A 27118-nucleotide genomic window follows, 5' to 3' on the forward strand; every position below is an offset into this window, starting at 1 on the left:
TGCCCTTCTCCCGGAGTGCTGCGTTGTGCCCTTCTCCCTGAGTGCTGCGTTGTGCCCTTCTCCCGGAGTGCTGCGTTGTGCCCTTCTCCCAGAGTGCTGCGCTGTGCCCTTCTCCCAGAGTGCTGCGCTGTGCCCTTCTCCCAGAGTGCTGCGCTGTGCCCTTCTCCCGGAGTGCTGCGCTGTGCCCTTCTCCCGGAGTGCTGCGCTGTGCCCTTCTCCCGGAGTGCTGCGTCGTGCCCTTCTCCCGGAGTGCTGCGTCGTGCCCTTCTCCCGGAGTGCTGCGTCGTGCCCTTCTCCCGGAGTGCTGCGTCGTGCCCTTCTCCCGGAGTGCTGCGTCGTGCCCTTCTCCCGGAGTGCTGCGTCGTGCCCTTCTCCCGGAGTGCTGCGTCGTGCCCTTGGCCCGGAGTGCTGCGTCGTGCCCTTGGCCCGGAGTGCTGCGTCGTGCCCTTGGCCCGGAGTGCTGCGTCGTGCCCTTGGCCCGGAGTGCTGCGTCGTGCCCTTGGCCCGGAGTGCTGCGTTGTGCCCTTGGCCCGGAGTGCTGCGCTGTGCCCTTCTCCCAGAGTGCTGCGCTGTGCCCTTCTCCCAGAGTGCTGCATTGTGCCCTTCTCCCAGAGTGCTGCATTGTGCCCTTCTCCCGGAGTGCTGCGTTGTGCCCTTCTCCCGGAGTGCTGCGCTGTGCCCTTCTCCCGGAGTGCTGCGTTGTGCCCTTCTCCCTGAGTGCTGCGTTGTGCCCTTCTCCCTGAGTGCTGCGTTGTGCCCTTGGCCCGGAGTGCTGCGTTGTGCCCTTGGCCCGGAGTGCTGCGCTGTGCCCTTGGCCCGGAGTGCTGCGCTGTGCCCTTGGCCCGGAGTGCTGCGCTGTGCCCTTGGCCCGGAGTGCTGCGCTGTGCCCTTCTCCCGGAGTGCTGCGTTGTGCCCTTCTCCCGGAGTGCTGCGCTGTGCCCTTCTCCCGGAGTGCTGCGCTGTGCCCTTCTCCCAGAGTGCTGCGCTGTGCCCTTCTCCCGGAGTGCTGCGTTGTGCCCTTCTCCCGGAGTGCTGCGTTGTGCCCTTCTCCCAGAGTGCTGCGTTGTGCCCTTCTCCCAGAGTGCTGCGTTGTGCCCTTCTCCCGGAGTGCTGCGTTGTGCCCTTCTCCCTGAGTGCTGCGTTGTGCCCTTCTCCCGGAGTGATGCGCAGGGCCGAATCACCTCTCACTCACATGGCTCTCCATCACGTCTTTCTCAAAGGCTACAAGTGAAGACAGACACGTCGGGGACGCAATTACGTGCATCCTTATCCAATCCGAGGTGCATATTGACGATATTGGAAGAACTGTCCACATTTACTTTTCGTCAGCCAACAAGATGAGTAGGCCTAACGAACAGCAAAAGTACTAGCCTATGTCAATATATTATCCCCCATTGTACAAAAGTAGACCTATTCTATTCTGTGAGAGAAATAAATATTCCAAACATACAGTTGAAGTCAGAAGCTTACATACACTTAGGTTGGAGTCATTAAAACTCGTTTTTCAACCACCCCACAAATTTCTTGTTAACAAACTATAGTTTTGGCAAGTCGGTTAGGACATCTACTTTGTGCATGACACAAATAATTTTTCCAACAATTGTTTACAGACAGATTATTTCACTGTATCACAATTCCAGTGGGTCAGAAGTTTACATACACTAAGTTGACTGTGCCTTTAAATAGCTTGGAAAATTCCAGAAAAATATGTCATGGCTTTAGAAGCTTCTGAAATGGCTAATTGACATCATTTGAGTCAATTGGAGGTGTATCTGTGGATGTTTTTCAAGGCCTACCTTCAAAACCAGTGCCTCTTTGCTTGACATCATGGGATAATCAAAAGAAATCAGCCAAGACCTCAGAAAAAAAAGTTGACCTCCACAAGTCTTGTTCATCCTTGGGAGCAATTGCCAAATACCTGAAGGTACCACGTTCATCTGTACAAACAATAATACGCAAGTATAAACACCATGGGACCACGTAGCCGTCATACCGCTCAGGAAGGAGACACGTTCTGTCTCCTAGAGATGAACGTACTTTGGTGCGAAAAGTGCAAATCAATCCCAGAACCGAAAGGACCTTGTGAAGATGCTGGAAGAAACAGGTACAAAAGTATCTATATCCACAGTAAAACAAGTCCTAAATCACAATAACCTGAAAGGCCGCTTAGCAAGGAAGAAGCCACTGCTCCAAACCACCATAAAAAAGCCAGACTACAGTTTGCAACTGCACATGGGGACAAAGATCGTACTTTTTGGAAAAATTTCCTTTGGTCTGATGAAACAAAAAGGGAACTGTTTGGCCATAATGACCATCGTTATGTTTGGAGGAGAAAGGGGGAGGCTTGCAAGTCGAAGAACACCATACCAACCGTGAAGCACGGGGTAGAGCATGGCGCTTGCAACGCCAGGGTTGTGGGTTCATTCCCCACGGGGGGACCAGGATGAATATGTATGAACTTTCCAATTTGTAAGTCGCTCTGGATAAGAGCGTCTGCTAAATGACTTAAATGTAAATGTAATGTAAATGTGGCAGCATCATGTTGTGGGGGTGCTTTGCTGCAGGAGGGACTGGTGCACTTCACAAAATAGGTGGCATCATGAGGAATGATGTGGATATCTTGAAGCAACATCAAAGTTGTGGCAAAATGGTTTACGGACAACAAAGTCAAGGTATTGGAGTGGCCATCACAAAGCCCTGACCTCAATCCCATAGAAAATTTGTGTGCAGAACTGAAAAACCGTGCACGAGCAAGGAGGCCTACAAACCTCACTCAGTTACACCAGCTGTCAGGGGGAATGGGACAATATTCACCCAACTTATTGTGGGAAGCTTTTGGAAGTCTACCCGAAATGTTTGACCCAAGTTAAACAATTTAAAGGCAATGCTACCAACTACTAATTGAGTGCATGTAAACTTTTGACCCACTGGGAATGTGATGAAAGAAATAAAAGCTGAAATAAATCATTCTCTCTACTGTTATTCTGACATTTCACATTCTTAAAATAAAGTGGTGATCCTAACTGACCTAAGACAGGGAATTTTTACTAAGATTAAATGTCAGGAATTGTGAAAAACTGAGTTTAAATGTATTTGGCTAAGGTGTATGTAAACTTCCGACTTCAACTGTATGTTATTCAGAAACAGGAAATAGGTTCAGATTTTGGACAAGCACATCATCGTACTCGTCAGCCTTTACATTAGACACGCTGCATCATGACATTCATATTCTAATTCTATGTGCGGGGCACATCTTGATAATGTGATAAATGGATGGTGACCAAGCATTATTAAAGGCTTTGTTTGCCATATTCATAAAGACATGGGGAAGGTCATACCGCCTCCCTGCATGCCACACAAATACAGCCAGTGTCATGTGTCTGGGCTGTCCAGACAAGGGTTAAATATTGTGGACATTTCTTTTCAAATTTGCACAGACAAATTGGCACTCCGACCTGAGACTCATGAGAGGCGCAAAGTTGGGATGTACAGTCTTACTGAAATAAACACACCAGAAATCCGATCAATCCTCATTTGTTATGGGGTGGAAGGGTGGGGGGTGCGGGTGGAAAAGGGGTACATTTTGGATACTGTCAACAGTGGGGTCAAGTGTGTTGGGTCCATCAACATGCTGAATGTGAGTGTTCTGGTAGAAAATGGTGAGTGCTACACACTAGAGACAGAATCTGCATCTAGCCACACATTTAGCATTGGATTACGCAGCCCAGCTCCTAATCTTAACCATAGAAGGATAAATAACTACCTGACCCTGAACCAACGGATAGGGGGAAAACTCTTCCAAGTCCTGTCCCACACCTTGGTGTTACAATGTGACGCGCTTGGAGTTGGAGACAAGCGCTTTTTTTTTTTAAATGAAAAATGTATATGCCATTTAACAGATGCTTTTATCCAAAGTGACTTACAGTCATGCATGCATACATATGGGTGGTGCTGAGAAACGAACCCACTATCCTGGTGTTGCAAGCGCCATGCTCTACCAACTGAGCTACAGATGACCATTGTGGTTACTCACCAGCAGTAGTCTATGAGGTGCTGAGGCAGGACAGGAATGTAAACGTGTTGCCAATACATTGGGTACATCATGGCCGCCGACCCATGAACACAAGCAGTTAACTGTGGTGGAGGGAGAGAGTACAAAACACCACTATCACACACAACACCATAGAGCATAATAAGGCATATAACTATTTCTCACAGGTTCATTTGGAAATATACATTATATTGACAGATCCACAATGGAATATTTGAGGTATATAACTATTCCTTGCATTGTTATATTGTAGAAAATACATTGACAGATTATTGTGCAGAGAAAGTTCCAACTGCACTATGTTAATGTTTGGAGTTCTGTGGACACACACACAAGGACACACACACAGGGACACAAACACACACACACATACAGGGACACACACTCCAAGAGTAAATTGGCCGTTACTCATGGCATCAAAGCTACCCCATAAATGACACAAATTACACCACCGGAAATTAGACCAGCAACAGTTCCCATCACTGACGTTTAATATCTCACGTGACAAATTCCGCTCCTTTGTGTGTTAAGGTAGGAGGAATGTAGTGCCGGGCAAACGAACGCAGCCGTTGATCAAACTAAGATGCCACCGTTGAACGCTGGCAGATGTGTCAATAACAGCGATGTTGCCCAACCACAACAGACATTCCCCAGAATAACAGCGTTTGTCTGAGACGCTGTTTAAGTGTGTGGGTTTCTATATTCAGAGCAGATGATTGATCATAAAACGTGCCCCCCCCACAGTCAATCAAACTGGCCAACTTGGAGATTCTGACAATTTTACTTTGATTTAAGATGGGGGGAGGAAAACGTTGTGGCAGCGTTTGTCTAAGGGACTCGTTATAGGGAATGGGGTGTGGGGAGAAAGAGCCCCTGGGGAACGCTCGTCCTCAGCCATGTCAGGTAAAGTATTTTTCACGTCAAACAGGAAGACTGGGATTCCTTGGATGAATCATATCCCTTTTTAACGGGGAGGAGGAGGACGTGTGGTTTCTGTTTTGGTTAAAAAAAATATGAGGAACATTCAGATTTTCTCCCACGGCTCTGGTCAACAGTAGTGCACCATTTAGGGAATATGGTAACATTTGAGATGTGTCTCTCGTTTCTATTCCTCAATAATCACAGATATGTTAAAGGAATAGACGTCTCCCCATATTCACTGATATGTTAAAGGAATAGACGTCTCCCCATATTCACTGATATGTTAAAGGAATAGAGGTCTCCCCATATTCACTGATATGTTAAAGGAATAGACGTCTCCCCATATTCACTGATATGTTAAAGGAATAGACGTCTTCCCAGAATCACTTCTCAGCCCCCTCCTGTACTCCCTGTTTACCCACGACTGGCCACACACGCCTCCAACTCAGTCATCAAGTTTGCAGACGACACAACAGTAGTGGGCTTGATTACCAACAATGACGAGACAGTCTACAGGGAGGAGGTGAGGGCACACAGAGTGTGGTGTCAGGAAAACAACCTCTCACTCAACGTCAACAAAACAAAGGAGATGGTTGTGGACTTCAGGAAACAGCAGATGGAGCATCCCCCCTATCCACATCGAAGTGACAGCAGTGGAGAAAGAGGAAAGTTTTAAGTTCCTTGGCGTACACATCAACGACAAACTGAAATGGTCCACCCACACAGACAGTGTGGTGAAGAAGGCGCAGCAGCTTGTCACCCAAAACCATGACTAACTTTTACAGATCCACAATCGAGAGCATCCTGTCGGGCTGTATCCCAGCCTGTTACGGCAACTGCTCCACCCTCAACCACAAGGCTCTCTAGAGGGTAGTGAGGTCTGCACAACGCATCACCGGGGGCAAACTACCTGCCCGGCTAGGACACCTACACCACCCGATGTCACAGGAAGGCCAAAAAGATAATCAAAGACAATAACCACCCGAGCCACTGCCTGTTCACCCCGCTATCATCCAAAAGGCGAGGTCAGTACAGGTGCATCAAATCTGGGACCGAGAGACTGAAAAACAGCTTCTATCTCAAGGCCATCAGACTGCTAAACTGAAATCACTAACTCAGAGAGGCTAATGCCTACATGGAGAACAAATCACTGGCCACTTTAACAAATGGATCACTAGTCACTCTAAACAATGCCACTTTAAATAATGCCACTTTGATAATGTTTACATATCTTACATTACTCATATCATATGTAAACATATCTTACATTACTCATATCATATGTATATACTGTATTTTATACCATCTATTGCACCTTGCCTATGCCGCTCGGCCATCGCTCATCCATATATTCATATGTACAGTTGAAGTCGGAAGTTTACATACACTTAGGTTGGAGTCATTAAAACTTGTTTTTCAACCAGTCCACAAATTTCTTGTTAGCAAACTATAGTTTTGGCAAGTCGGTTAGAACATCTACTTTGTGCATAACACAAGTAATTTTTCCAACAATTGTTTACAGACAGATTATTTCACTGTATCACAATTCCAGTGGGTCAGAAGTTTACATACACTAAGTTGACTGTGCCTTTAAACAGCTTGGAAAATTCAAGAAAAGCTTTAGATGCTTCTGAAATGACTAATTGACATCATTTGAGTCAATTGGAGGTGTACCTGTGGATGTATTTCAAGGCCTACCTTCAAACTCAATGCGTCTTTGCTTGACATCATGGGAAAAGAAATCAGCCAAGACCTCAGAAAAAACATTGTAGACCTCCACAAGTCTTATTCATCCTTGGGAGCAATTGCCAAACGCCTGAAGGTACCACGTTCATCTGTACAAAGAATAGTACGCAAGTATAAACACCATGGGACGACGCAGCCATCATACCGCTCAGGAAGGAGACACGTTCTGTCTCCTAGAGATGAACGTACTTTGGTGCGAGAAGTACAAATCAATCCCAGCACAACAGCAAAGGACCTTGTGAAGACGCTGGAGGAAACAGGTACAAAAGTATCTATATCCACAGTAAAACGAGTCCTATATCACAATAACCTGAAAGGCCGCTCGCTCAGCAAGGAAGAAGCCACTGCTCCAAAACCGCCATAAAATCCAGACTATGGTTTGCAACTGCACATGGGGACCTAGATTAATAATGACCATCGTTATCTTTGGAGGAAAAAGGGGGAGGCTTGCATGCCGAAGAACACCATCCCAACCGTGAAGCACAGGGGTGGCAGCATCATGTTGTGGGGGTGCTTTGCTGCAGGAGGGAATGGTGCAATTCACAAAATAGATGGCATCATGAGGAAGGAAAATTATGTGGATATATTGAAGCAACATCTCAAGACATCTGTCAGGAAGTTAAAGCTTGGTCGCAAATGGGTCTTCCAAATGGACAATGACCCCAAGCATACATCCAAAGTTGTGGCAAAATGGTTTACGGACAACAAAGTCAAGGTATTGGAGTGGCCATCACAAAGCCCTGACCTCAATCCCATAGAAAATGTGTGTGCAGAACTGAAAAACCGTGCACGAGCAAGGAGGCCTACAAACCTCACTCAGTTACACCAGCTGTCAGGAGGAATGGGACAATATTCACCCAACTTATTGTGGGAAGCTTGTGGAAGGCTACCTGAAATGTTTGACCCAAGTTAAACAATTTAAAGGCAATGCTAACCAAATACTAATTGAGTGCATGTAAACTTCTGACCCACTGGGAATGTGATGAAAGAAATAAAAGCTGAAATAAATCATTCTCTCTACTCTTATTCTGACATTTCACATTCTTAAAATAAAGTGGTGATCCTAACTGACCTAAGACAGGGAATCTTTACTAGGTTTAAATGTCAGGAATTGTGAAAAACTGAGTTTAAATGTATTTGCCTAAGGTGTATGTAAACTTCCGACTTCAACTGTACATTTAAATTCCGTTTTTCACAATTCCTATTTAATGCTGGTAAAAATTGTCCAAGCTGTTTAAAGGCACAGTTAACTTAGTGTATGTAAACTTCTGGCCCACTGGAATTGCGATACAGTGAATTATAAGTGAAATAATCTGTATGCAAACAATTGTTGGAAAAATTACTTGTGTCATGCACACAGCAGATGTCCTAACCGACTTGGGTAGTTGTTGGGGAACTGTTAGATTACTTGTTAGATATTACTGCACTGTCAGAAGCAGAAGAACAAGCATTTCGCTATACTCACATTAACATCTGCTAACCATGTGTATATGACAAATAACATTTGATAAGATTTTATTTGACTGATATGTTAAAGGAATAGACGTCTCCCCATATTCACTGATATGTTAAAGGAATACACGTCTCCCCATATTCACTGATATGTTAAATGATTAGACGTCTCCCCATATTCACTGATATGTTAAAGGAATACACGTCTCCCCATATTCACTGATATGTTATAGGAATAGACGTCTCCCCATATTCACTGAAATGTTAAAGGAATACACGTCTCCCCATATTCCCTGATATGTTAAAGGAATAGAGGTCTCCCCATATTCACTGATATGTTAAAGGAATAGAGGTCTCCCCATATTCACTGATATGTTAAAGGAATAGAGGTCTCCCCATATTCACTGATATGTTAAAGAAATAGAGGTCTCTCCATATTCACTGATATGTTAAAGGAATAGACGTCTCCCCATATTCACTGATATGTTAAAGGAATAGACGTCTCCCCATATTCACTGATATGTTAAAGGAATAGACGTCTCCCCATATTCTTCAAAGAACGTGGTCATGTTTTGATGGAATGTAAAATAACTGTTATACCTCACCATTCTAGCATAAGTCCTCTTTGCTACTACATGTTCAGGTGTAGCTTCTAAACAAGCATCCACCCTGACAACAGTATTTTCCCATTGGGCTTGTGAACAACTTCCCTTTTACAGTATGTGTTAAAAACAGCATATAAACTGGGCTTCGCTAATCAAAAACCCATACACACATTAGTGACTTTAACAGGCCGAGAGGGCAGGAGGGGCTTAATTATATCGTGTCCATATCACATAATGGAAAACTTAGGAATGCCTCATAAAAGCTTAATTGAAGACAATGCTTTGTATGGTACAGTACAAGAAAATAAGGCTTATTCAGGAAGTATTTACACCTTGACTTTTTCTACATTCCCACAAAGTGGGAGGAAAATGGATTGAATTGAATTGATTGAATTGTCTTTTTTTGTCAACGATCTATACCAAATACCCAAATAATGAAAAATTGGAAGAAAAATGTGAACTTATTGTTTTTCTTTACCCATCTACCAATAGGTGCCCTTCTTTGCGAGGCATTGGAAACCTTTCCTTGTCTTTGTGGTTGAATCTGTGTTTGAAATTCACTGCTCGACTGAGGGACTTTACAGATAATTGTATGTGTGGGGTACAGAGATGAGGTAGTCATTCAAAAATCATGTTAAACCCTATTATTGCACACAGAGTGAGTCCATGAAACTTATTGTGTAACTTGTTAAGCAAATGTTTACTCCTTAACTTATTAAGGCTTGCCATAACAAAGGGGTTGAATACTTATTGATTCAAGACATTTCAGCTATTCATTTTAAATTAATTTGTAAAAATGTCTAAAAACATAATTACACTTTCACATTATGGGTATTGTGTGTAGGCCAGTGAAAAAAATCTCAATTAAATCCATTTAAAATTCAGGCTGTAACATAACAAAATGTGGAAAAAGTCAAGAGGTGTGAATACTTTTTGAAGGCACTGTATGTGTAAGGATATGTTTTTAGCAGGTGACAAGCTCTTCAGACAGTCCTCTCTATACAAAAAGGCATGAAGAGGGTTATAGCTTTAACGGTGGAGGGTAGAACAAAAAATGTAACAGAAAATGTAAAGGGTTTAAAAATAGTATGTGGTTACAGTGGGAAAAAAACAGCCAGATTCTCATCCACAATATCTTCAAATATTTCTGTTGAATTTTTTTACATTTTTTTATTCTGGGTGAGCAACCATTTTATGCTGTGTCTTATTGTGTGGTGGTGCAACAGTACCAAGCCAATCCTGTAAAATAGACACTCATTGATTAGTTGATATGCATGGAGAGAGTGAGAATGGAGGAGAAAGGGAGTGAAGGAGGGAGTGAAGGATCTACAGTACTTACGGTGCTTAGTTTGCTACAGCAGATGAGGATTCGACGCTCATAAAGCATACTAGCGTACAGATGGAGCATGTTATTGACATCTACGGCTACAAAATACTCTGTTAGGTTTCTCTGCAAGACAAAACAAAGGCAAAAAGTAAAAAGAAAAAGAAAAAAGGGGTAGAGGTTAGTTGTGATAGCAAGGGCAGACCAATGACTGTATGAATAGTACAAGGCATCAACATGATTTACATAGCTTTTACAAAGGTATAGTATAGATATAACAGGTGAAGAATGTAACAGGAAGACACATTATTGTTTCAAATAAAACTTCTCTCTGTGATCGTCGGCATGTAAGACAATTAAATACAATACTTTAGACAGAACACATGAAATATGTAATGTATTTAAATATGTGATTTCATCTGTATGTGTACTCTTATTGCTGCAAAATAAACTGACCCATGGAAGACATTGAAGATTTCTGAATCTGAATATACATTGAGTGTACAAAACATTAGGAACACCTTCCTAATATTGCGTTCCAGCACCTTTCGCCCTCAGAACAGCCTCAATTCGTCAGGGCATGGACCCTACAAGGTGTCGAAAGCATTCCACAGGGATGCTGGCCCATGTTGACTCCAATGCTTCCCACAGTTGTGTCAAGTTGGCTGGATGTCCTTTGGGTGGTGGACCATTCTTGAAACACGGGAAACAGTTGAGCTTGAAAAACCCAGCAGTGGTGCAGTTCTTGACACACTCAAACCGGTGCGTCTGGCACCTACTACCATACCCCGTTCAAAGGCACTTCAATCTTTTGTCTTGTCCATTCAACTCCTAAATGGCACACATACACAATCCATGTCTCAATTGTCCATGTCTTTAACCTGTCTCCTCTAATTCATTCACACTGATTGAAGTGGATTTAACAAGTGACATCAATAAGGGATCATAGCTTTCAGCTGGTCAGTCTATGTCATAGAAAGAGAAAAAATATGTTTGAAATAGGCATACCACATGTGATTTAGGTGAAATAAGCTGTAGTAGAAGGGATGTGGTGTGCATGTGGGGGCGGCAGGTGGTTAAAGTGTTGGGCCAGTAACCGACAGGTTGCTGGATTGAATCCCTGAGCTGACAAGGTAAAAAATCTGTTGTTCTGTTCCTGAACAAGGGAGTTAACCCACTGGTCCACGGTAGGCCGTCATTGTAAATAAGAATTTGTTCTTAACTGACTTGCCTAGTTAAAAAAAGGTTACATTTAATAACTTTTTTAATTTTTTTAATCTGTTATTCTCCAAACCTCCAGAAGCATTACTTCTGAAGACTACAGACTCCTCCTTCGACACCTCTCCCTTCTGACTGGGGTTCACTTCTGTCTCCCGTCACGTCTCCCTCGCACCTCTGTCACGTCTCCCTCGCACCTCTGTCACGTCTCCCTCGCACCTCTGTCACGTCTCCCTCGCACCTCTGTCACGTCTCCCTCGCACCTCTGTCACGTCTCCCTCGCACCTCTGTCACGTCCCCCTCGCACCTCTGTCACGTCTCCCTCGCACCTCTGTCACGTCTCCCTCGCACCTCTGTCACGTCTCCCTCGCACCTCTGTCACGTCTCCCTCGCACCTCTGTCACGTCTCCCTCGCACCTCTGTCACGTCTCCCTCGCACCTCTGTCACGTCTCCCTCGCACCTCTGTCACGTCTCCCTCGCACCTCTGTCACGTCTCCCTCGCACCTCTGTCACGTCTCCCTCGCACCTCTGTCACGTCTCCCTCGCACCTCTGTCACGTCTCCCTCGCACCTCTGTCACGTCTCTGTCAAGCTCTCCCTTTTCTGCGTTCTCTCTGTCTGTCTAAAGGCCCCCCAGAGAGGGGGATCTGGGGAGGCCTCACAGGACTAGCGAGGGCAGTCTGACGGCTAACTAACTACGTGAGGTTACCGGTGGGAATTGGAAAAACGGGGAAATCAAACAAGATATTGATTCTTCCGACTCCTTCGATATCTCCTCCAGTGAGCTGAAGCAATTGAATGAATGTCTAACGTTTGTGGGACTAGCGGTTTATTCATGCTACCCAAAGGCCGACAGTAAACCTAAACCTAACACACAGACCTACAGTAAACCTAACCCTAACACACAGACATACAGTAAACCTAACCCTAACACACAGACCTACAGTAAACCTAACCCTAACACACAGGCCTACAGTAAAGCTAACCCTAACACACAGATCTACAGTAAACCTAACCCTAACACACAGGCCTACAGTAAACCGAACCCTAACACACAGGCCTACAGTAAACCTAACCCTAACACACAGACCTACAGTAAACTTAACCTTAACACACAGACCTACAGTAAACGTAACCCTAACACACAGACCTACAGTAAACCTAACCCTAACACACAGACCTACAGTAAACCTAACCCTAACACACAGACCTACAGTAAACCTGTCACACAGGCCTACAGTAAACCTAACCCTAACACACAGATCTACAGTAAACCTAACCCTAACACACAGGCCTACAGTAAAGCTAACACTAACACACAGGCCTACAGTAAAGCTAACACTAACACACAGGCCTACAGTAAACCTAACCCTAACACACAGACCTACAGTAAACCTAACCCTAACACACAGACCTACAGTAAACCTGTCACACAGGCCTACAGTAAACCTAACCCTAACACACAGACCTACAGTAAACCTAACCCTAACACACAGACCTACAGTAAACCTAACCCTAACACACAGACCTACAGTAAACCTAACCCTAACACACAGACCTACAGTAAACCTGTCACACAGGCCTACAGTAAACCTAACCCTAACACACAGACCTACAGTAAACCTAACCCTAACACACAGACCTACAGTAAACCTAACCCTAACACACAGACCTACAGTAAACCTGTCACACAGGCCTACAGTAAACCTAACCCTAACACACAGACCTACAGTAAACCTAACCCTAACACACAGACCTACAGTAAACCTAACCCTAACACACAGACCTACAGTAAACCTGTCACACAGGCCTATATGAACAGTGTGCATTGGGGACGTGGGTAGCGTGGAGTAACATTGTGTCCTTTCATATCAGATGAGGTTGAGTGATGTATTTTGGCATATCGTCAATTATTCCAAATGGATATTGTTAGTGGTGTGCTGCAAATGTCTTCCTAAACAGTGAACAATAAAGAACAGCAAATTCGAAATGAAGGGTGAATGCCAAAGATACTCACGTTTTCAGGTATGCTGGGTAGTTCCCTTGTGTCAGGCACAGTAAAGTAGGAATGCTAACGGGGACAAAGAAACACAGGGGGTAAAATTTGAGAGATTAAGGCATTTTAAGCCATCGCAGTTCATGAGAAAAGACAAACGCTAATAGGATTAGGAGTTAACGCTCAATAGTGTAAAGACATTCCATACACTGGAAAAACAGCCCTTTTCAACTTCCTGTTTCAATCTGTTTTATTACATTATGTCTTATGAACACCTCCCTGTTCTCAATAACGGTAATAGCCCAGGGGATAGATGAATAAAATACTATTTTATACGTCACATGCTTCATAAACAACAGGTGAGGACTAACAGTGAAATGCTTACTTACGGCCCTTTCCCAACAATGCAGAGAGAAAGAAAATAGAGAAATAAAAGAAAAGTAAAACACGAATAAAACAAGTTGTAATAGGTACAAATAAGTAACGATAACTTGACAAAATACATACAAGGGGTCCCAGTACCAAGTCGATGTGTAGGGGTACAAGATAATTGTGTTAGATACACTAAATACACAAACGTATGTGGACACCCTTTCAAATTAGTGGATTCGGCAACACACGTTGCTGACAGGTGTATAAAATCGAACACACAGCCATGCAATCTCCATAAACAAACATTGGCAGTAGAATGGCCTTACTGAAGAGTTCAGAGACTTTCAATGGTGGCACAGTTATTGGATGCCACCATTCCAACAAGTCAGTTCATCAAATTTCTGCCCTGCGAGAGCTGCCCCTGTCAAATGTATGTGCTGTTATTGTGAAGTGGAAACATCTAGGAGCAACAATGGCTCAGCCGCAAAGCGGTAGACCACACAAGCTCACAGAACGGGACAGCTGAGTTCTGAAGTGCGTGTCCTAGTTGCAACACTCACTACCGAGTTCCAAACTGCCTCTTGAAGCAACGTCAGAAGAACTGTTCGTGGGAGCTTCATGAAATGGGTTTCACTGGCCGAGCAGCTGCACACCAGCCTAAGATCACCATGCTCAATGCCAAGCACGCTTCATCATCTGGCAGTCTGACAGATGAATCTGGGTTTGGCGGATGCCAGGAGAACGCTACCTGCCCGAATGCATAGTACCAACTGTAGTTTGGTGGAGGAGGAATAATGGTCTGGGGCTGTTTTTCATCGTTCAGGCTAGGCCCTTAGTTCCAGTGAAGGGAAATCTTAATGCTACAGCATACTATTACATTCTAGACGATTCCATGCTTACAACTTTGTGGCAACAGTTTGGGGAAGGCCCTTTCCTGTTTCAGCATGACAATGCCCCCGTGCACAAAGCGAGGTCGATACTGAAATGGTTTGCAGAGATCAGTTTGGAAGAACTTAACTTCTTGAGAATACAGGGGGTGCTGTTTTCGCATTAGCATAATTTGCTCTACAGATTAAACTGCCTCTTATTCAATTATTGCTCTTACTATATGCATATAATTAATACCATTGGATAGAAAACAATCTCTAGTTTCAAAAACCGTTTCAATTTTGTCTCTGAGAGAAACACAAGTCATTTGACAGCACTTTCCCTGACCAAGAAGTAGAATGCAAGATGTCTATGCTCGCTTCAACGCTCTGCCTATATATGGTCACGCCACCTATGACCCGAAACACACTTCATTCGCCTTCCTCTGGGTGTCAAGAGGACGTCAGAGGAGAAATTTTTTGTTTATCTTGTTCTGACGTGAAATAAGACCTATTTCTTTGGCGTGACCGACAACTTCCGGTTCTCTGAATCGCGCGACTTGGAGGTGCGATTGTCTACTGTTTTGCTGCCGTTACGGATGAAAACTATCTCCGTCTCGAATTTTGTTTGATACATGTGACCATATCGTCGTAATGTATGTTTTTTCAATATAGTTTAATCAGATTATTTGAATTTTTTCGGGAGTTTTGCGGTGTTGCGTTCTCTGATTTTATTTTCGTTTGAGAGATCCGTGCCACTCGACCAGTACCAATGCTAAATGAAGTGGGAAAGTTGCCATTCTGAATCGAAACAAGGACTCATCTGGACAAAGGACACCTTGATCAACATTCTGATGAAAGATCAGCAATAGTAAGACCCAATTTACGATGTTATTTCATATATCTGTCGTGCATGTGAACTGGTCGTGGGCGCCCAGCTGGTTCTGCCTGGCGTAGCTATGCTAATTTAGCGCTACATTTTGTTTTCGCTATAAAACATTTAATAAATCCGAAATATTGTTTGGATTCACCAGATGTTGGGCTTTCAATATCTGTACGCTGTGTATTTTTCTGAAATGTTTTAAGATGAGTAATTAGTTATATGACGTTGGTCTCTGTAATTGTTCTGGCTGCGTCGGCACTATTTCAGATTGCAGCTGCAATGTAGAACTGTGATTTATACCTGAAAAATGCACATTTTTCAAAAAAAAACTATGCTATACCATAAATATGTTATCAGACTGTCATCTTATGAAGTTGTTTCTTGGTTAGTGGCTATATATATTTTTATTTAGTCGAATTAGTGATAGCTACTGACGCAGGAAAAAACTGTTGGAGTAAAAAAATGGTGTCTTTTGCTAACGTGGTTAGCTAATAGATTTACATATTGTGTCTTCCCTGTAAAACATTTTAAAAATCTGAAATGGTGGCTTTATTCACAAGATCTGTATCTTTCATCTGGTGTCTTGGACTTGTGATTTAATGATATTTAGATGCTACTATTTAATTGTGACGCTATGCTAGCGATGCTAATCAGTGTGGGGGGGGGGGGGGGGGGGTGCTCCCGGATCCAGGGTAGAGGCTCGTTAGAGGTTAACTGGCCTGCACAGAGCCCTGACCTGAACCCGATCCAACACTTTTGGGATGAATTGGAACGCCAGCTGCGAGCAAGGCCTAATCGCCCAACATCGGTACCAGACCACACTAATACTCTTGTGGAAGCAAGAACCCGCAGCAATGTTGCAACATCTAGTGGAAAGCCTTCCCAGAAGAGTGGAGGCTGTTATAGCAGCAAAAGCATGACCAACTCTATATTAATAACCATGATTTTGCAATGAGATGTTCGACAAGCAGGTGTCCACATACTTTTGGTCATGTAGTGTATGTACATAACTAGGGAATAAAGTGACAGATAGTAAACAGTAGCAGCAGCGTATGAGATTAGTCAAAAAAGTGAGCACAAAAATAGGTCAATGCAGTTAGTACGAGTAACTATTTGGTTAACTATACAACTAACTATTTAGCAGTCTTATGGTTTGGGGTTAGAAGCTGTTCAGGGTCCTGTTGGTTCCAGACATGGTGCACCGGTACCGCTTGCTGTGTGGTAGCAGACAGAACAGTCTATTACTTGGGCGGCTAGAGTCTTTGAAAAATGTAGGGCCTTCCTCTGACACTCCCTGGTATAGAGGTCCTGGATGGCAGGAAGCTCGGCCTCAGTGATGTACAGGGCCGCACGCACTACCCCCTGTAGGGCCTTTGGGTCAGACGCTAACAGTTGCCATACCAAGCTGTGATGCAGCCAGTCAAGATGCTCTCAATGGTGCAGCTGTAGAACTTTTTGAGGATCCGAAGGCCCATGCCAAATATTTTCAGCCTCCTGAGGGGAAGAGGTGTTCTCGTGCCCTCTTCACAACTGTGTTGGTATGTTTGGACCACGATAGATACTTAGTGATGTGGACACTGTGGTTTCTTGAAGCTCTGGACCCGCTTAACTTCAGCTCCGTTAATGTGAATGGGGGTATGCTCGGCCATACGTTTCCTAATGTCCATGATCAGCTCCTTTGTCTTGCTGATATTGAGGCACAGGTTGTTGTCCTGGCACCACACTGCCAGGTCTCTGACCTCCTCCCTATAGGCTGTCTCATCGTCGTCAGTGATCAGGCCTACCATGCAATTGCCACGCAATTGTTGGTGAACAGGGAGGACAGGATAAGCGTGGCAGATGTGTTGTTGCCTACCGTCACTGCCTGGGGGCGCCCCGTCAGGAAGTCCAGGATCCAGTTGCAGAGGGAGGTGTTCAGTCCCAAGGTCTTTAGCTATGTGATGAGCTTGGAGGGCACTATGATGTTGAACGCTAACCTGTAGTCAATGAACAGCATTCTCACGCAGGTGTTCCTTTTGTCCAGGTGGGAGAGGGCAGTGTGAAGTGCAATAGAGACATCTGCACCATCTGTGGATCTGTTGGAGCATTATGCGAATTGGAGTGGGTCCAGGGTGTCTGATATGATGGCCATTTAGACAGGTTACCTTCTAGGGCACAGGGACTATGATGGTCTGTTTGAAACATGTAGGTATTACAGACTGGGTCAGGGAGAGGTTGAAAAAGTGAAGACACTTGCCAGCTGGTCAGTGCATACTCTGAGTATGCGTCCTGGTACTCCTTCTGGCCCCCCGGCCTTGTGAATGTTAACCTGTTAAAAGGTCTTACATCGGTTATGGTGTGCATGATGACACAGTCATCCGGAACAGCTGGTGCTCTCACTTATGGTTCAGTGTTGCTTGCCTCGAAGCGAGCATAAAAGGAATTTAGCTCGTCTGGTAGGTATGCATCACTGAGCAGCTCGCTGTTGGGTTTACAAGCCCTGACGCATCAGATGAGCGTCAGAGTCGGTTTAGTAGGATTCAATCTTAGTCATGTATTGTCGCTTTGCAGGGTAAGGATAGTGAGGTGGGTCTGACAGATATCTCATGGAGAAGGTGTCACAAGAGTGACGGTATGATAATAAACCCAGCTCCTTTGCTGGGAGTGGGGAAAGACTAGCGAACAAAGTGATGCACTCACTACTTCCTCTATATCCCTGCGTCTGACGCCAAGATCACTCTGACAGAACCGTCTCCTCGGAAGCTCCCTATTTTTTGGGGTGTAAACTCTGTCTCACTCCATTGCTCGTGAAACGCTTTGAGTAGGCACCCTAACATGGAGCTCTGAGGGATTCCTAAAAATCCTTCAAATGGAACGGCCTGTGTTGTAACCCATCATGCAGGACAGCTGAGGGATAAGCCTTTGAGGGTCGGGGAAATGGTGCCCCACTCGGCAGGGGTGGCAGCCTTGGTGCTCCCCCCATTGAACCCACAACTGACCCGAAAACAGTCGGCAAGAATCAAAGCATCCTCTATGAAGGATAATAACAGCAATCTACAGTTGAAGTCGGAAGTTTACATACACTTAGGTTGGAGTCATTAAAACTCGTTTTTCAACCACTCCACAAATTTCTTGTTAACAAACTACAGTTTTGGCAAGTCAGTTAGGACATCTACTTTGTGCATGACACAAGTCATTTTTCCAACAATTGTTTACAGACAGATTATTTCACTTATAATTCACTGTATCACAATTCCAGTGGGTGAGAAATGTACATACACTAAGTTGACTGTGCCTTTAAACAGCTTGAAAAATTCCAGAAAATTATGTCATGGCTTTAGAAGCTTCTGATAGGCTAATTGACGTCAATTGGAGGTGTACCTGTGGATGTTTTTCAAGGCCTACCTTCAAACCCAGTGCCTCTTTGCTTGACATCATGGAAAAATCAAAAGAAAAAAATCAAGACCTCCACAAGTCTGGTTCATCCTTGGGAGCAATTTCCAAACGCCTCGTGGAACCACGTTCATCTCTACAAACAATAGTACACAAGTATAAACACCATGGGACCAAGCAGCCATCATACTGCTCAGGAAGGAGATGCGTTCTGTTTCCTAGAGGTGAACATATTTTGGTGCGAAAAGTGTAAATCAATCCCAGAACAGCAAAGGACCTAGTGACGATGCTGGAGGAAACAGGTACAAAATTATCTATATCCACAGTAAAACGAGTCCTATATCGACCTAACCTGAAAGGCCGCTCAGCAAGGAAGAAGCCACTGCTCCAAAACCGCCATAAAAAAGCCAGACTACAGTTTGCAACTGCACATGGGGACAAAGATCATACTTTTTGGAGAAATGTCCTCTGGTCTGATGAAGCAAAAATAGAACTGTTTGGCCATAATGACCATTGTTATGTTTGGAGGGAAAAGGGGGAGGCTTGCAAGCCGAAGAACCATCCCAACTGTGAAGCACGGGGGTGCAGCATCATGTTGTGGGGGTGCTTTGCTGCAGGAGGGAGTGGTGCACTTCACAAAATAGATGGCATCATGAGGGAGGAAAATTATGTGGATATATTGAAGTAACATCTCAAGACATCAGTCAGGAAGTTAAAGCTTGGTCGCAAATGGGTCTTCCAAATGGACAATGACCACAAGCATACTTCCAAAGTTGTGGCAAAATGGCTTAAGGACAACAGAGTCAAGGTATTGGAGTGGCCATCACAAAGCCCTGACTCAATCCCATAGAAAATGTGTGGGCAGAACTGAAAAAGCGTATGCGAGCAAGGAGACCTGCAAACCTGATTCAGTTACACCAGCTCTGTCAGGAGGAATGGGCCAAAATTCCCCCAACTTATTGTGGGAAGCTTGTGGAAGGCTGCCAGAAACATTTCACAATTTAAAGGCAATGCTACCAAATGCAAATTGAGTGTATGTAAACTTCTGACCCACTGGGAATGTTATGAAAGAAATAAAAGCTGAAATAAATAATTCGCTCTACTATTATTCTGACATTTCAATTTTTTTAAATAAAGTGGTGATCCTAGCTGACCTAAAACAGGGAAATTTTACTAGGATTAAATGTCAGGAATTGTGAAAAATGTAGTTTAAATGTATTTGGCTAAGGTGCATGTAAACTTCCACCTTCAACTGTATCTCAAAGCACCCACTATAAAGGATAAGGCTGTACCTCACTGACCCAAGTGCTATGGCCATGAGATGGGATATATTGATGTATTCTGCAACAACAACAAAAAACATACTATAGGTGTATATACTGTGTGATAAATGGAGATATCTAAAGGGAGTTTCAAGTGACAGGTGCAAGAATGGTATTGCCTCAAGAGAGACATTGTTTTTTGGCATTGGGACAAGTTAAGCAGTGCTTTTGGGATATTGCCACTGCACTCAAAGTTCAAATAACTTGAACTTTCACCCACTGCCGCGCCTGACCCTACGGCTCTTGGCACCTTGCTTGTATCATGTGAAGGGCCCTGAAGTGTGATGATGTTTGCTAATTCTGCAACCTTGCTAATGAGCAGTGAATTTTAGGCATAATGGACAACTAGTGATGGAAGATTTGAATGTGTTGCTCCTCTGATAAGGTGGCCAGCCATGAAGTCTACGGGGAGTTGGTCAAAGTCTTACCACGCTAAGATGGACTGGCACTCCAGGATCAGGGATGGGGAGTGTATGGAGTGACTCCAGGAGCTCTCGCCACTGACTCTCCTGAAATACACACACAAACAGACACGTACAATCTCACACGATACCCCACAGGAACCCTATTATAAATAGCAACAGGAACTAAATGTTTATGCAAACAAAATAGCTGACAATATCCCCCCCTTATAATATTATGGCATCTCTGAGGAAATAACCAATAGCCTACAGACTTGAAAGCGCTCCCAGTACATTGTACTTCGACAACAAAACATATCTTTATCCTATTAATGGCTGCCGATGCTACAGTATAATCTCTGTTCACTATCTCCCAGGTATAGGGCTGTGTCTGCTATCTCCCAGGCATAGAGCTGTGTCTGCTATCTCCCAGGTATAGGGCTGTGTCTGCTATCTCCCAGGTATAGGGCCGTGTCTGCTATCTCCCAGGTATAGGGCCGTGTCTGCTATCTCCCGGGTATATGGCTGTGTCTGCTATCTCCCGGGTATATGGCTGTGTCTGCTATCTCCCAGGTATAGGGCTGTGTCTGCTATCTCCCAGGTATAGGGCTGTGTCTGCTATCTCCCAGGTATAGGGCTGTGTCTGCTATCTCCCAGGTATAGGGCTGTGTTGCTATCTCCCAGGTATAGGGCTGTGTTGCTATCTCCCAGGTATAGGGCTGTGTCTGCTATCTCCCAGGTATAGGGCTGTGTTGCTATCTCCCAGGTATAGGGCTGTGTCTGCTATCTCCCAGGTATAGGGCTGTGTCTGCTATCTCCCAGGTATAGGGCTGTGTTGCTATCTCCCAGGTATAGGGCTGTGTCTGACAACCATAAACAGCAGACATGTAACGCTGAGGCTTGAACAGATGTTTGCCAAAGTGCTCTGAATACATTACTTAAAATGTCTGAATGCCTGTCGATTAAGCTCAATTTGATTTGAATCCTATAATGATTATTTAAGTCTCTTTTGGACAATGTGCTTTTAAGTTGTTTGGTTTTCAGTATCACCTACGTGTGCAGAGAGAGTGATGTGTTTGTTAATATTTTTGAGTGAGTGAGTGAGTGAGTGAGTAGGTGAGTGAGTGAGTGAGTGAGTGAGTGAGTGAGTGAGTGAGTGAGTGAGAGTGAGTGATGTTTGTCAGTAGGGTGACAGCTCTGACAGAGGGGACACCACTTTAATATTAGATGGGATGGCTGTCACCCAAGACACAGGCAAAGAAAAAGATAAAGAAAGGTGACAGTCTTTCTACTGCAGTGGAATTATATGTCTGCCTCTACCTACTCTAATGAAGACCAAGAGCCGAAACACATTGGTTTTTACTTTTAACAATAAACAAGCTTTTGTATCAGGAGTTGCTAAATCTCCTCTATACCTACCTCAATCAAATGTATTTTATTCTAGAAAGCCCTTTTTACATCATTAGTTGTGACCTAAGTAGATAACAAGGTTCACCCTAACTACAATGACCACTATTAGTTTTGATTTCATTGAGAATACTGACCTGGCCTTTGATTGTGTAGTCAGCGAGGATATTGAGCAGCTTGTAGAATACCTCAAACCAGGGCAGATAGCTGCAATAAAGTAAATACAGAGAATTTCAGGGTAACAATCTCTATGAACTGATGTGTCTAATGCATTATAAATGAATTTATAACAACTTCCTCACACATCATTATAGCGCTTATCTTTTGTCATTGGTAAATAAAATGTTTCCTATCATCATTGTTTGGTTATATTTCACTTATTGTCATCCCTTGTACATCTCCCTGGTCCCATCCCAAACCATGGAAAGAAATGTGAACAATAGGGGAAATAGCTGTCATCAAGACAGTTATATCTAAGCGTGAAAGAGAAGGGAGGGAGGATCGAACAGTGGTGTGTTCTCTCCTCTCAAGTGGTTCTTACTCACTGAGTCATGCAGCTGTGTGTGTGTGTGTGTGTGTGTGTGTGTGTGTGTGTGTGTGTGTGTGTGTGTGTGTGTGTGTGTGTGTGTGTGTGTGTGTGTGTGTGTGTGTGTGTGTGTGTGTGTGTGTGTGTGTGTGTAACAACATCCAAGAAGGAGCTGCACTACAGGATATAGACCTCCACCAGAGGACAAGCAGCAGCTACGCAAGGAGAGATTCAATACCTGAAAGGTCCAACCACCACTCACCCCTGCCCAAACTGCACCAAAATATGTGGCTCCCGGATTGGCCTCTACAGCCATCTGAAGACCCACAAATAGAAGACCCCATGGAGGACAATCATACTCTTACTCGAGTGATCACTGATGATGATGTGTCTGTGGGTGCGTGGCCAGCAATAAGCATTCAGTGAGTATCCTTTAGGAGACAGGCTCGTCCAGAATACAGAACAAGAGCCGTACTCTCCATCTCCTCCTGTGGCCCTGAGGGTGACCGAGTGAAATAGAGAAAGAAGAGAGGTGTTGGGGTAGTGTAGGTGAAGAGGAAAGAGAGAAGAGGAAGAGAGAAGGGGAATAGAGAAGAGGGAAGAGGAAGAGAGAAGAGGAAGTGAGAAGGGGAAAAGAGAAGAGGAGGAGAGAAGAGGAAAGAAAGAAGAGAGAAGGGGAAGAGGGAAAAAGGGGAAGGAGGTAGCCAAAGGTAAACGAAAGATGTCTGATAGAAGCCAGCAACCCTCTCTCTCTGCCACACATCCCGGTCCTCCGAGCGACGTCATCGGAAAGTCCTCAGCCCTAATTAGAATGTCTCGACAAGAGACACACCACCGGCTGAGGCTTGTTGCTTCGCCGAGTGAGACCGGGACGGGCTTGGCGGCACGCTGAAATGTCACAGTTCCCTCATTACGGAGACAGGTTTAACGGGCGAGCTGCCGGCAACGGTAATTTGACTGGGCTCGTTTTTATTTACATTCGGAGCGACTGGCGAGGTGGCTGATTGCGAGGCTACACCTCCTCCTCGCCTTTAATTGCGACCGGCAGTCGGCCGTGAATGTGCCCGCCAAGAAGGGCTCTCTCCAGCGGCGGACTTGCTCATTACCGTAGCGGACATTGCCACAAGCTTCACCAACCCTCCCCTCTCCCACCACCCCCCGTTCCCCTCCCCTCGCTCCAGATCCCACCGCCTACACCAACTGTCTCCCTGACAACTTTGTGCTTAATCCCCCTTTGGCCTTCATCCAGGTCGTATTCAAAGATTATATTTCTGTATTTAAATTCTATGAAAAGAGTGCAACTTTGGTTTTTATCAATACAGAAAACAGCAGAGAATAAATGAGTTTTGCCCATCTTGCAGTGCAGATCCGCTCATCTTAAGTTTGAGATGGCTTTAAAACTACAACAACACTTTTGCCCTCTGCCAGTATGGATATACTGTGGTACCTGTCTTGGTATCGATTACCAGTTGTGTTGACCGCTAAAAGCTGGAGAAGACCTGGGCAACATTAAGTGTATCAGAGTTCATTGGCATAAAAGCAACCAAGCAGAAAAGCCTCTAAACTAATTCGACAAACCAGATTGTTGGTTCACCCACAATTTAAAAACAAATACTAAATCTGAGATTATTGTGGGGGCTGTTTGAGAAGGTTTGAATCCTAAGCAACCTGCCTACAAATAGTTTGAAGTACAATATCAACAGAGCTACTGCAGTAGGTCAAAGCTGTGTGCTGGAAAACCTTGGTAAAGCATGGGTGGAATAGGCATTTCCTTTATTTTTCGACTTTTTACTTTCCACTTAAAACATAATTTTTTGTTTTTAATATCAGATATCAGATACATCATTATCATAAACAAAAACAGGCCGGCTTTACTGGAAAACCCACTTGGGAATTAAACTGCAAAGAATTCCTAAATGACCTAACAGGTGTCAGTTGCATTCTATGTAGTTATAATCAAGCCTGTGTGACTCAACAACATTAGCTGTGGGGAGGATCAGTCCTCAAGCAGATCCCAAGAGAGATTACTCATCACAGCAAACCACCTCCGCTACACAGAGGCTTTCAACAAGTCAGAAAAGTTGGAACTCTTCTACGGCTACAGTAGCCTTTCCTATTGCCTTCCTTTTCTCCCTCCCTCCCTCAGTCCCATGCAGAGCTGTGAGCAGTATCTAGCTGGCGCAGCCAAGGCGTGATGCGATATGTTACCCAAGTCTACGTGTCTCACTCCCTTCCCAACCCCCCCTGTCTGTGCGCATGTGTCTGTCTGGGGAAAAGGCCTGGTTCGATCTTCTCACGGCAAGCCAAAGCCACACATACTTTTCTCCCCAGTGGCTTTAACCCTGGTTCCCGACCAGCTTTTGAATCTGTTTATAGACGTGTGGGAGAGGTGTTTTTTTATACAAAGCTGCAAGGTGCTCTGGTCGGGTCTATTTGTAATAAAAAAAATAAAAAAAGATACGCTAAAATATGCCATGCATTTTTTAATTGAGTGAAAAAAGGGGGGGGATTTTAGTATGGAGGATACGAGGTAAGTATGTGACCTGCATGCACAGTAGCAAACGATTCTGTTATGGGTGCAGAGTTTATGTACCGGGGGCCGCTCGCGGGTTCTTTAGTATTCTGCATTTCATTAGCCCAGATGAGCGCTCAACATCCTTGACTCTGCGAGCGGGATCAGTGTTGGGAGCTAGGATTATTCCAAGCTCTACACCCTCCTCCCCTCCACCCCTCCCGACCTCAGCTACTGCCTCTTAATGAGGCCTGGCCATGAATCCATTACTCATTAATGTGGCAGAGAGCATCAACAATGGCCCATGATAGAAATGCAGAGGGGTTATGATAGGTTTGGCCAATGATCACTGGAATGCAAAAAGCAGCGGTGGTGGAGTAGCATGATATTAGGAATCAAATCCTAATGTGCAGCCGGGTATCAGTTTATATGTGTCACATTGTGACGCATTTGCAAAAAGGTACGTATGACAATGAGCATCAATTACATTTACATTTAAGTCAATTAGCAGACGCTCTTATCCAGAGCGACTTACAAATTGGTGCATTCACCTTATGATATCCAGTGGAACAACCACTTTACAATAGTGCGTCTAAATCTTTTAAGGAGGGGGGGGGGGGGTTTAGAAGGATTACTTTATCCTATCCTAGGTATTCCTTAAAGAGGTGGGGTTTCAGGTGTCTCCGGAAGGTGGTGATTGACTCCGCTGACCTGGCGTCGTGAGGGAGTTTGTTCCACTATTGGTGTGCCAGAGCAGCGAACAGTTTTGACTGGGCTGAGCGGGAACTGTACTTCCTCAGAGGTAGGAAGGTGAGCAGGCCAGAGGTGGATGAACGCAGTGCCCTTGTTTGGGTGTAGGGCCTGATCAGAGCCTGAAGGTACGGAGGTGCCGTTCCCCTCACAGCTCCGTAGGCAAGCACCATGGTCTTGTAGCGGATGCGAGCTTCAACTGGAAGCCAGTGGAGAGAGCGGAGGAGCGGGGTGACGTGATCAATGAGCTTTGCAGCCAACCGCTGCTAGGTTGTTCGTTCGAGTCTGTTCGAGGCGCAAACATAAAACTATTAATTAAAGTAATCTTCGTTGTGATTTTGTTGTTTGTTGTCCTTTTGGGAGCATACACTTACTTTTATGTGGGAGGCTAGTTAGCTACATAAGGGAAAAAAGTGGATGGATGGATGCTAGATTTGAATCCTAAGGGGTCGAATGACTCTTGAGGATGAAGCTTTCCTCTTATTAAAGAAACAGCCATGTCGGCAGATTTGTGTCTAATTAGCATGTCAATAGATGGTAAATAGAATAAAGTAATGTTTTTCTCCTCCCGATGACACTGCGGAGGTGTATGTGTAAGGCGCTGTAGAAGATCATATAACATGGTTCTGAAGCCATTTTAACTGCCTTTAACAGAGTCAATTTATTGCATAGAAATATCAGTTTATATTTCAATAATTACACACCCCGGCTGATGAAAACAGAGCGAGAGTAGATTTAATAAAACCTCTTGCTTACTTTGTAGAGACTGCTTTGTAGATAGTGAAGGTCAACAGCACTATGCCACAGTAGGCCAAACGGCATACGCCACAGCAAAACACTCCCTGTGTTTCAATTCAGTGCTTTTGTTGATAGTCTACAGGATAAAGACAGCAAAGACACTTAACATTTTCAACCCAAAACCTGAATGACCTCTTGATTAAATAATAACGTAACCCACCAGGGTTAAATAATAAGGTAACCCACCTGGGTTAAATAATAACGTAACCTACCAGGGTTAAATAATAAGGTAACCCACCAGGGTTAAATAATAACGTAACCCACCAGGGTTAAATAATAAGGTAACCCACCAGGGTTAAATAATAAGGTAACCCACCAGGGTTAAATATAAAACGTAACCCACCAGGGTTAAATAATAAGGTAACCCACCAGGGTTAAATACTAAGGTAACCCACCAGGGTTAAATACTAAGGTAACCCACCAGGGTTAAATACTAAGGTAACCCACCAGGGTTAAATAATAAGGTAACCCACCAGGGTTAAATAATAAGGTAACCCACCAGGGTTAAATAATAAGGTAACCCACCAGGGTTAAATAATAAGGTAACCCACCAGGGTTAAATAATAAGGTAACCCACCAGGGTTAAATAATAAGGT

The 27118-nt window shown here is 44.4% G+C and overlaps 1 protein-coding gene across 5 annotated transcripts in view; it reads right to left on the reverse strand.

Annotated features, from left to right (window-relative positions):
* Positions 1 to 27118, reverse strand: part of LOC129818954 (DENN domain-containing protein 1A-like) — a 160044-nt gene that overhangs the window by 52459 nt on the left and 80467 nt on the right. For 4 of the 5 annotated variants that reach the window (XM_055875333.1, XM_055875330.1, XM_055875334.1 and 1 more), the window contains exons 6-10: positions 22074 to 22143; positions 20557 to 20637; positions 13335 to 13388; positions 10115 to 10225; positions 4034 to 4134 (exon numbers count right to left, since the gene is read on the reverse strand). In XM_055875333.1, the coding sequence (XP_055731308.1) occupies positions 4034 to 4134; positions 10115 to 10225; positions 13335 to 13388; positions 20557 to 20637; positions 22074 to 22143 (417 nt within the window). The remainder of the gene's footprint in view (positions 1 to 4033; positions 4135 to 10114; positions 10226 to 13334; positions 13389 to 20556; positions 20638 to 22073; positions 22144 to 27118) is intronic. The other variant, XM_055875332.1, reaches the window with a different exon arrangement.

This window comes from Salvelinus fontinalis, chromosome 21, assembly GCF_029448725.1.
Source record: "Salvelinus fontinalis isolate EN_2023a chromosome 21, ASM2944872v1, whole genome shotgun sequence".
NCBI classification, from domain to species: Eukaryota; Metazoa; Chordata; class Actinopteri; order Salmoniformes; family Salmonidae; genus Salvelinus; species Salvelinus fontinalis.